This window comes from Oncorhynchus mykiss, chromosome 5 (assembly GCF_057628025.1).
Source record: "Oncorhynchus mykiss isolate SJ-2025 chromosome 5, ASM5762802v1, whole genome shotgun sequence".
In the NCBI taxonomy this organism is placed as follows: domain Eukaryota; kingdom Metazoa; phylum Chordata; class Actinopteri; order Salmoniformes; family Salmonidae; genus Oncorhynchus; species Oncorhynchus mykiss.
This window is the reverse complement of record NC_143026.1, coordinates 84,057,036-84,068,737: the sequence shown is the minus strand read 5'-3', so window position 1 is coordinate 84,068,737 and position 11,702 is coordinate 84,057,036. Positions and strand designations below refer to the sequence as shown.

At 41.7% G+C, this 11,702-nt stretch overlaps 1 protein-coding gene across 1 annotated transcript in view; it reads right to left on the bottom strand.

The window, feature by feature from the left end:
* Positions 1 to 219: 219 nt before the first annotated feature.
* Positions 220 to 11,702, bottom strand: part of rhpn1 (rhophilin, Rho GTPase binding protein 1) — a 33,113-nt gene continuing 21,630 nt past the window's right edge. Inside the window, exons 9-15 of the mRNA XM_090236154.1 lie at positions 5,765 to 5,921; positions 5,454 to 5,576; positions 5,175 to 5,369; positions 4,995 to 5,071; positions 4,758 to 4,904; positions 4,488 to 4,640; positions 220 to 4,065 (exon numbers count right to left, since the gene is read on the bottom strand). Of these exons, the coding sequence (XP_090092280.1) occupies positions 3,856 to 4,065; positions 4,488 to 4,640; positions 4,758 to 4,904; positions 4,995 to 5,071; positions 5,175 to 5,369; positions 5,454 to 5,576; positions 5,765 to 5,921 (1,062 nt within the window). The 3' untranslated portion in view covers positions 220 to 3,855. The remainder of the gene's footprint in view (positions 4,066 to 4,487; positions 4,641 to 4,757; positions 4,905 to 4,994; positions 5,072 to 5,174; positions 5,370 to 5,453; positions 5,577 to 5,764; positions 5,922 to 11,702) is intronic.

The window sequence follows — 11,702 nt, the reverse complement described above, 5'->3', positions numbered from 1 at the left end:
GATGGGGTGTCCCCACACACACCATATCTACGTATCTAGAGATGGGACAGCCGAGATAGACAGTCCCAATGACCTGAGAAAAAAAGAGCCATTTTCAGCTCAAAGCTTACAAGGCCCCCTCTCTCTAATATTTACATGAAGGTTTCTTAATGAGATTTGTGTTACATAGACATGTATAACCTATTATATGTACAATACACACATCAATGGATCAAAGCATTTTTTCAGGAATAGCAATGTTTTTTTTAATGATGGGTTACATTTCGCTACACCAGTAATGACATCTACTTAATATGTATGTGACCAATAAAAATTGATTTGAAGACTCAAACATATCTGCCAATATCTGATACAATAACCAGGGTTATAGTGACACCTGCTGGTTACCACAGACCTACAATTATGTAACTGAACATGACAACCCTGAGAAGCTGTTACCATCAATGGAGACAAATCAGTGATCCACTCCTTTAATTAATTGAGAAAAGTCTGCAAGTCACTCTCTCACACACACACCACACACACACACACACACACACACACACACACGATTATATGAGCAGCCAGCCATGATTTTCAGGTTCTCAAACAAAAGAAAGCAGTACAAATCCCTTAATTAACAAAACATTAAAATATTCACGGAAATATACAACCAAAAACACCACGGTAGACAGATTTCACAAATCAGAAACACACATCTAAAATTCATAATTGAGAATAACATTAAATATATTGGAATTTCAAAATACTATTTGGGTATCCAAATGTTGAAAATGTAAAAAAAAAAGTGGCCTTGCTAAATGTAGCATCAGCTTTCCTCTATGCTGCTAAGTTAGCTTGATAGGTGGTTTCTACTTGGTAGACGGACCATTCTCATCTTCAACTACTTAGTCGCAGACATATACAAGTCTTTATAAAAACAACACATTATTATTCTAAAATGTGTGTGCTGTGTTGGTCTAAGCAGTAGTAGGACAACTAAGTTCGTATATCCCCTAATGTACCACGTAAACCATTTCAGCGTCACAAGATACAGGTAACTGCCCAAATAATGGCAACACTTGAGTAAATGAGGCATACACAGTAGTATATTGAAAGCAGGTGCTTCCACACAAGTGTGGTTCCAGAGTTAATTAAGCATTTAACATCCCATCATGACTTGGGTCATGTATAAAATGCTAGGCTGGCCCTTATTTTGGCTACCATGTCTTTGCCCCAATAGGATGACAATGCCCCCATGCACAAGTCATCACTGAATGGTTTGATGAACATGAAAATGATGTAATCCATTTGCCATGGCCATCTCAGTCACCAGATGTCAACTCAATTGAACACATGGGATATTCTAGAGCAGAGCCTGAGACAGTGTTTTACACCACCATCTACAAAATACCAAATGGAATATTTGGAGGAAGATTAGTGCTGCATTCCTCCAATAGAGTTCCAGACACTTGTAAAATCTATGCCAAGGTGCATTGAAGCTGATCTGGCGTCTCGTGGTAGCCCAACAGCCTATTAAGACAGTTAATGTTGGTGTTGCCTTTATTTTTGGCAGTTACCTGTATGTAGAGCAATTGCAGAACACCATTAGGGGCATTTTCCAATATATATATTTCTTGATAGAAAAAGTTACACCCATTGATCCATGGTCATTTCTGTGGCCTAACCCTTTTCCTAACCTCAGTCTCCAAACATGGCTCACTAATCCACCTAACCTGCTATGTAAACAAATAATGTGTCGAGAAACCATCAGTCTCATAACACCGGAACTGACCAATGGCAGGTATCAATGTGCATTTCCTGATAGCAGGGAACACCCATATTAAGAAACATCCCAAATTGTGGTCTGCAATTACACCATATTCGTTTTTCTGCACCTATGAAGTCACAGTGCATAAGAATGTGGTACAAAACATGAGTAGAAAAACTAATACACACACTGAGTAAAAAAAAAACATTAGGAACACCTTCAAAATATTGAGTTGTACCCCCTTTTGCCCTCAGAATAGCCTCAATTCGCTGGAGCATGGACTCTACAAGGTGTTGAAAGTGTGGCTGGAGGCTGGCCTGGTGACTCCAATGCTTCCCACAGTTGTGTCAAGTTGGCTGGTGGACCATTCTTGATACACACGGGAAACTGTTGAGCGTGAAAAACCCAGCAGCTATTGTGGTTCTTGACACACTCAAACCGGTGCGCCTGGTACCTACTACCATACCCCATTCAAAGGCACTTAAAATCTTTTGTTTTGCCCGTTCACCCTCTGAAATGGCACACAAGCACAATCCATGTGAATTGTCAAGGCTTAAAAGTCCTTTAACCAGTCTCCTCATCTCATCTACACTGATTGAAGTGGATTTAACAGGTGATCACAGCTGTCACCTGGATTCACCTGGTCAGTCTCATGGAAAAAGCAGGGGTTTCTAATGTTTTGTCCACTCAGTGTAGAACCATTGATGTACTTTGAAGGTAGTCATTTGTACTCGACTATCAAACAGAAACAAAAGACTTTACGTCAACAACTCTAGAAAACTGGTAGGAGAATGGAATGCAGTGCTATGGCTACAGCTATACATTCTCTGCTGCACAATGCTCTAACTTGAGGAAGTGGAGGGCTCAACCCAGGTCCTGAATGGATGTCCTTGTTTTTACTGTTGAGAGTTGAGTGACCTTGTTAGAACTGGAGTGGGAAAGCAGGACTCTGGGATACAGTAAAACATGTTTTTAACATTAAGACCAGTGGTGTAGTGGAGGGTAAATGCAAAAAAATTTAAAGTTGTTTGTGCACCTTTTGTTTATGGGAGCATTTACCCAGCTTTTGTTTATGGGAGCATTTACCCAGCTTTTGTTTATGGGAGCATTTACCCAGCTTTTGTTTATGGGAGCATTTACCCAGCTTTTGTTTATGGGAGCATTTACCCAGCTTTTGTTTATGGGAGCATTTACCCAGCTTTTGTTTATGGGAGCATTTACCCAGCTTTTGTTTATGGGAGCATTTACCCAGCTTTTGTTTATGGGAGCATTTACCCAGCTTTTGTTTATGGGAGCATTTACCCAGCTTTTGTTTATGGGAGCATTTACCCAGCTTTTGTTTATGGGAGCATTTACCCAGCTTTTGTTTATGGGAGCATTTACCCAGCTTTTGTTTATGGGAGCATTTACCCAGCTTTTGTTTATGGGAGCATTTACCCAGCTTTTGTTTATGGGAGCATTTACCCAGCTTTTGTTTATGGGAGCATTTACCCAGCTTTTGTTTATGGGAGCATTTACCCAGCTTTTGTTTATGGGAGCATTTACCCAGCTTTTGTTTATGGGAGCATTTACCCAGCTTTTGCAGAAAAAAATGCATTGAAAGTATACGAAGCATTATTATTCTCCACGAAAGGCGATCAGTGTTTATACTATATTTTCACTGATTAAGACATGTGGTCTTTGGATCAGCGGCTGTAGTTTGACATGAAGTCTTCTTCCATCTCTATAATAGTAAGCGACAACAACACTGAGCCCCAACATTTAGCCCATTTTGGGACAGGATTTCCATGTCTTAACTCCCTCAGCGACAGATTCATGCAGTCACCTGCTTTCTAAAACTGTTGTTTCTCTGCAGTTGAAACTGCTGTAATCTGGACCAAGCATCCTTTCCTACGAACCTCCTCTTCCTCTCCTTGCCCTGCTGCAATAACACATTTAATATCCAGTCATTTACAAAACATCCTTGTATTGTAACATGTCCACCTGTCATTCCCTGAGTGGTTTGTCTATCTATGGCGCTGTCTGAAATGGCACCCTATTCTCTAGTGCACTACTATTGGCTGGTAGTGCACTGTATGGAATAGACTAACACGTCTGCTGTGCCCTCAGTACATGGACTCACAGTCCCGAAGGTTTCCAAACGGAAGACTGAAGGTGCTGCCCAGTCTCTTGGTGGCTCTGCCTCCTCCCCCAGTCTTCTTCCTGTTCCAGTTGAGTAAGGGGGCGGTGCGCTGCCCCTTAGCCCTGCCCATGGTCCGTTGCAGAGCGTTCGCTTCGTCTCCACTGGGGGAGAGCATCACTTGCCTCCTATCCACCTGAACACACACACACACACACTCTTTCACATCTCTCGTGTGTGTGTGTTACATCTCATTAATGTCTGTGTGTCAGGGCTTCACAGCCCAACCATTTTATTTGCATATGTGCCTTAATCTGTGGCTTGTGCAACCTGGAATTGTTATTTAGGAGCACCAGTAGCAAATATTTGTCATCGTGCGCCTACATTTTTCAATTTAGTGTGTGTTACAAGGGAACGTGCCCCTAAGTTGAAAAATGTAGGTGCACACAAAGTGATGTAGGTGCACGATGACAATGCTCCTAAATAACAATTCCAGGTCGCATAAGCCAAAGATTTAGGCACATATGCAAATAAAATGGTTGGGCTGTGAAGCCCTGACACACAGACATTAATGAGATGTAAACACACACACAAAGACACAACCACAAGCACCCCTACCTGTGTATCGTGTGTGTGCAGTGTGATGATGCTGAGTTGTATTCCTCTGTCGCTGCAGCTCTTCAGGATGTGGACCACCTCTCCATGTTTAGCCCACTTAAAGTCCTCTCCATCCACCGCCACTATATAGTCCCCCTCCCTCAAACCTGCCTCCTGAGAAAACACACAGTATATTTCATTGCTGCATGAAAAACTGTACAATTTCCATTGGAGAATCTTAGGAAATACAAAAGCAGAGGATTAAGAGGAGACGGGGTGCTTTTATCTCACCTGGGCACATCCCCCCGGCACCACCCCAGCCACAAGGACAGGAGAGTCTCCTCTAAGAGTCAGCCCCAAACCCCCGTCCCCTCGCTGGAGACTCACCACACGCACCGGCCCCCAGCGTGCCCTCGCACAGAACACTGACAGGGGACCCTGCAGCACACACACAGAGACACCATCATCAACTTCAAAACCTTATGATTTTAATGATGATGAAGAAAATGTTTAGTCTCCCTCTCTTACCAGCCTTTGGAAGATGTCAGTGACTGGGACAGTGGAGAAGTTGGGTGGTGTGATGTCTGGTTTGTGCTGGGTTTGAGCTGAGGGACAACAATCACTTACTACTATGTTGTATGTTCAGTAGCTCTAATACACAGACCTCTCACTGACTCACAAAAACCACTCCTTCCCTCCCTCACTCACAGTGTATCTCGGGGGCCTCTGCGGTCTCATCAAAGTCATCCTCTCGGTCCATCTCGGAGTATTTGTCCAGGGAGCGTTTGTACATGAAAGAGAGCACCTCCTGTAGAATATCCATCTTCCTCAGGATCTTACATAGACCATGTACTCTCATAGCCTCCTCATGTCTGATCACTGCACAACGCAGGTGGGCCTTCCCTACAGCGTGAGCACAAACAGAGCTTTAGTAGGTACTCACAATGACCATGCACAAAAATCTAATATCTTTTTGTGTGTACTCACCCAGTTTGCGTCTGTCCTCAGGGTCTCTGAGCACCTGGCTGAGTGGGGGTCCAGCAGGACTACTGACATGGAACTGGAAGAGAGCCTTCGCCGACTCTTTGTCACTCCCTTCCTCAATGGACTCTACAGAACATGACAGACACTTTTATACAAAGTAACTTACAGTACAATGACTGCATCCATTTTATGTATGTGCAGGGGGAAAATCCACCACACATCATGCTCGCACCAACTGAGACACACAGGACCACACTGCACACACGTATGTTCTCCTAAAACATCCTTCTTAACCGATACACACAGGTACTTACGGGTGTGGTCACAGAGAGCAACAGCAGCATTGTAGTGGGCGAGGGCTCTAAAGTGTTCGGCTTTCACTTGAACCATGGAGGCCCAGGAGAACGGGACATAGTCCTTCACAAGGGTCTGAGACATGGTCTGGAGCACCAAGCTATACACATCAGATACCTAGAGAGAGATTAAGAGAGAGATGCTCAGCAGGCTCTGCTCACACTTACTGGTCTGAAGCAAAACCACATGCCTAACAACATTGGACACTTTATAGAACACAGTCCTTGGCAAGTCCAGGCTTTGAGGTCATCTGCCTTTGGCCTAAAGAGCAGGAACCTGGACTTCAAAGAATACAGAAATACAGACATTGTCATCCGACAAGAAACCTGGTATAGAGGAGATGGACCCACTGGTTGCCCTCTAGGTTACAGAGAGCTGGTAGTCCCATCCACCAAACTACCAGGTGTGAAACAGGGAAGAGACTCAGGGGGTATGCTAACTTGGTATAGTGCAGACCTAACACTATTAAATGAGTCAAAACAGGAACATTTTACAACATGACCAACAAAAACAGGTAACAACTCCTGCAGCTCTGTGGCATTCTGGGTATGTACATAGTCAATGGTAGGCTTCGAGGGGGTTTCCAATGGTAGGTACACCTATAGCGCATCTCTTGGCAGTAGGTCTGTAGACTACTTTATCACTGACTTCAACCCAGTCTCTCAGAGCGTTCACAGTCAACTCACTGACACCCCTATCAAATCACAACCCACTTGAACAGAGCAATACTCAATCGTGAGGCATCGAAACAGAACAAACTGCACACTATTAAGAACTGCTGTAGATGGAAAGGCAGCAGTGTAGAAACCTACCAAAAAACTATTGGCCAACAACAAATCCTATCCCTTCTAGACAAAATGTTTTTCTGCAATAGGGAAGGTGTAAACTTAGCAGTAGGACGCTTGAACAATATTCGACCTATCAGCTAACATATCAAATTTTAATTCCGGCAGAAAACCTAACACAACAATGAGAAATGGTTGATTGAAGAATGTGAAAACCTAAGAAAGAATGAGAAACCCATCCAAAAAAAAACAAAAAAAAACAAACAAACAGAACCACATGTCAGCTTACATTTTAGTGGTGTAACACTAAAACACAGAACTACACTTAGAAAAAAAGGAATAGCACATAAGAAAACATCATTGTGATTTAAGACTCCATAGAATCAAAATACTTCTGAGAAGATTGGAACACACTAAACAAACATGAAGAGCTATCTAAAATGGAGATAAACCACTTCAACCTTAAAATCGGCCATTTAACCATGAACCAAAAACATATGTGATTATTTACAAAACGTAGAATCTGTTATTAAAGACTACCACAACGCACTGAATTCTCCAATTACATTGGATGAGCTACAGGACAAAATACAAACCCTCCAACCCCAAAAGGACTGGTGTTGATGGTATACTAAATGAAATGATAGAATTTATGGTCTGCATATTCTAATTGGCTATTCCATACATTTTTTTAGGGGGTAGATCAGCTTTAATATTGCAGAGATTGTAGCTTCCATCAATGTAATTGTTTGCATCACTTCCAATCCCCCATATTTATTTTTTCTGTCAAAAGTTAACTACTCATTCAAGGATTTTTTTCTTCATTTTTAAAATGTTTTACATTGTAGAATAATGAAGACATCACAACTATGAAACACATATGGAAATGTAGTAACAAAAAAACATTAAACAAATCAAAATATATTTTTGAGATTCTTCAAAATAGCCACCCTTTGCCATGATGACAGCTTTTCACACTCTTGGCATTCTCTCAATCATGATCATGAGGTAGGGAATGCATTTCAATTAACAGGTGTGCCTTGTTAAGTGAATTTGTGGAATTTCTTTCCTTCTTAATGCGTTTGAGCCAATCAGATGTGTTGTGACAAGGTAGGAGTGGTATACAGAAGACAGCCCTATTTGGTAAAAGACCAAGTTCATATTATGGCAAGAACAGTTCAAATAATCAAAGAGAAACAGTCCATCATTACTTTAAGACATGAAGCTAGGTCATTCCGGAACATTTCAAGAACTTTGAAAGTTTCTTCAAGTGCAGTCAAAAAAACAAACATCAAGCACTATGATGAAACTGTCTCTCATGTGGACCGCCACAGGAAAAGAAGATCCAGAGTTACCTCTGCTGCAGAGGATAAGTTTGTTAGAGTTACCAGCCCAATTCAATGCTTCAGAGTTTAAGTAGACATCTCAACATCAACTGTTCAGAAGAGACTGCGTGAACCAGGCCTTCATGGTCAAATTGCTGCAAAGAAACCACTACTGAAGAACACCAATAAGAAGAGACTTGCTTGGGCCAAGAAACACAAGCATTTAATTTTTTCTTTTTAACTAGGCAAGTCAGTTAAGAACAAATTCTTATTTACAATGACAGCCTTGGAACAGTGGGTTAACTGCCTTGTTCAAGGGCAGAAAGACAGATTTTTACCTTGTCAGCTCGGGGATTCGATTTAACAATCTTTCAGTTACTGGCCCAATGCTCTAACCACTAGGCAACCTGCCGACATTAGACCGGTGGAAATCTGTCCTTTGGTCTGATGAGTCCAAATGTGCGATTTTTGGATCCAACCGCAATGTCTTTGTGAGACGCAGAGTAGGTGAATTGATGATCTCCGCATATGTGGTTCCCACAGTGAAGCATGGAGGAGGTGTGATGGTGCTTTGCTGCGGACAGTCTGATTTGTTTAGAATTCAAGGCACACTTAACCAGCATGGCTACCACAGCATTCTGCAGCGATACGCATCTAATCTGGTTTGTGCTCAGCGGGACTATGATTTGTTTTTCAACAGGACAATGATCAAACACACCTCCAGGCTGTGTAAGGGCTATTTGACCAAGGAGGGTGATGGAATGCTGCATCAGATGACTTGGCCTCAATCACCTGACCTCAAACCAATTGAGATGGTTTGGGATGATTTGGACTGCAGAGTGGAGGAAAATCCACCAATAAGTGCTCAGCATATGTGGGAACACCTTCAAAACTGTTAGAAAAACATTCTGTTAGCTGGGTACAATATCTACAGAGCAGGCAGAGGTGGAGGTATTGCCATCTATGTTAAATGCAACCTAAATGTCACGGTGTCCATTTTAACTTCTGTTCCGAGACAGTATGACTGCTTAGTTCTAAATGTGGTCCTTGGTCATAATTCACTAACGCTAGCGGGAGTTTATCGCCCACCCTCAGCTCCAGTATCTGCTCTATGCAAAATGTTTGAGTTAATGTCTAATTATGCAAACTCTGAATTATTATCGGAGATCTCAATCTGGACTGGCTGATGCCAGCGTCACTTAGACATTTGTAATGAACTAAATAACTATACCTACCCGTCCTAATCCAAAAGATCTGGAAAAATCTACATTAATAGACTCATCTTAAATACACCTCATATAGCTAGGGGGTTATTTGCAAATGACAGTGACCACTGCCCTATTACATGTATCAGAGACACTAGGCAAAAAAAAAAAAGACATCTGTATAATTCTAAAGAAAAACTATAAACACTTCTCCGAGCAAGCCTTTATCCATGGCCTTTATTTCTCAGAGCTTTTATCCGTAAACTGCATAATGGACCCAATTTCTTTTAGTCAATTTTTACCTCCATAGCTGATAAACAAAGCCCGTTAAAAGCAACTTCCGGATACACATTTTTTTTTTAAATAAACAAACTAATCCTTGGTTCTCCTCTCATTTGAAAATCCTTTTCCTGCAAAAGAATAAAGCATGGGCCTTGGTGAGGAAAACTGGTGAAACAGCTGATTGGCTGCTTTTATGCATTTGAGGAATAAAATAGGCAAAAATCTAGGTATTTTCTTAGTGCTATGACAGTCTGCTGGTGATCCCTCTAAATTATGGAAAACCGTTAACTCACTTAAAACAAGGAAATTCAACGTCCCTGCCGAAGCAAATTACATCGGAATCAGTGACTGAACTGAAACTTGATGTTTTTAATAAGCACTTTATTTCTGCTGGTTTTCTTTAAAAGAAAAATGGCAAACATGACCCTGACCGGTCTATTGTTTCAGCCCCTCGGCCTGATGTGGAAAATTGTAAGCCCGTTTTTAATTTCCAATAAGTCACAGAAGATGAGGTCTTATCTGCACGATCTGCTATAGATCGTAAGAAATGGTTAGGCGTTGACAATCTGGATCCATATTTACTCAAGTGTGCGGCTCCTACAGTTGAAATCGGAAGTTTACATAGCCAAATACATTTAAACTCAGTTTCACAATTCCTGACATTTAATCCTAGTAAAAATTCCCTGCTTAGGTCAGTTAGGATCACCACTTTATTTTAAGAATGTGACATGTCAGAATAATAGTGGAGAGAATTATTTATTTCAGCTTTTATTTCTTTCATCACATTCCCAGTGGGAATTAGTATTTGTTAGCATTGCCTTTAAATTGTTTAACTTGGGTCAAACACAAGCTTCCCACAATAAGTTGGGTGAAATTTGGCCCATTCCTCCTGACAGAGCTGGTGTAACTAAGTCGGGTTTGTAGGACTCCTTGCTCGCACACACTTTCTGTTCTGCCCACAAGTTCTCTTTGGGATTGAGGTCAGGGCTTTGTGATGGCCACTCCAATACCTGGACTTTGCCACAACTTTGGAAGTATGCTTGGGGCCCATTGTCCATTTGGAAAACCCATTTGCGGCTAAGCTTCAACTTCCTGACTGATGTCTTGAGATGTTGCTTGAATATATCCACACAATTTTCCTCACATGATGCCATCTATTTTGTGAAGTGCAACAGTCCTTTCTGCAGCAAAGCACCCCCACAACATAATGCTGCCACCTGCGTGCTTTAAGGTTGGGATGGTGTTCTTCGGCTTGCAAGCATCCCCCTTTTTCCTCCAAACATAACGATGGTCATTATGGCCAAACAGTTCTATTTTTGTTTCATCAGACCAGAGGAAATTTCTCCAAAAGTACTATCTTTGTCCCCATGTGCAGTTGCAAACCGTAGTCTAGCTGTTTTATGGTCGTTTTGGAGCAGTGGCTTCTTCCTTGCTGAGGTTTCAGGTTATGTCAATATAGGACTCGCTTTACTGTGGATATAGATGCTTTTGTACCCGTTTCCTCCAGCATCTTCACAAGGTCCTTTGCTGTTGTTCTGGGGTTGATTTGAACTTTTTGCACCAAAGTACATTCATCTCTAGGAGACATAACGCGTCTCCTTCCTGAGCGGTATGACGGCTGCATGGTCCCATGGTGTTTATACTTGCGTACTATTGTTTGTACAGATGAACGTGGTACCTTCAGGTGTTTGGAAATTGCTCCCAAGGATGAACCAGACTTGTGGAGGTCTACAATTTTTTTTTTGCCTGATTTCTTTTGATTTTCCCATGATGTCAAGCAAGGAGGCACTGAGTTTGAAGGTAGGACTTTAAATATCCACAGGTACACCTCCAATTGACTCAAATTATGTCAATTAGCCTATCAGAAGCTCCTAAAGCCAAGACATAATTTTCTGGAATTTTCCAAGCTGTTTAAAGGCACAATCAACTTAGTGTATGTAAACTTCTGACCCACTGGAATTGTGATCGAGTCAATTACAAGTTAAATAATCTTTCTGAACAATTGTTGGAAAAATGACTTGTGGCATGCACAAAGTAGAGGTCCTAAATGACTTGGCAAAACTATAGTTTGTCAATAAGAAATTTGTGGAGTGGTTGATAAACCGTTTTTAATGACTCCAACCTAAATGTATGTAAACTTCTGACTTCAACTGTATATATTAATACATTGGCGAGGGCACTAGAATAGTCTGCTGAACCCGGGCCCACTCTACTGAAATCAAATGTCTACCATTTGCTTCTGTCTCCAGCCAAGTAGGGCCTACAGCAGCACATAGATCTTCTGCACAGACTGTCAGACTT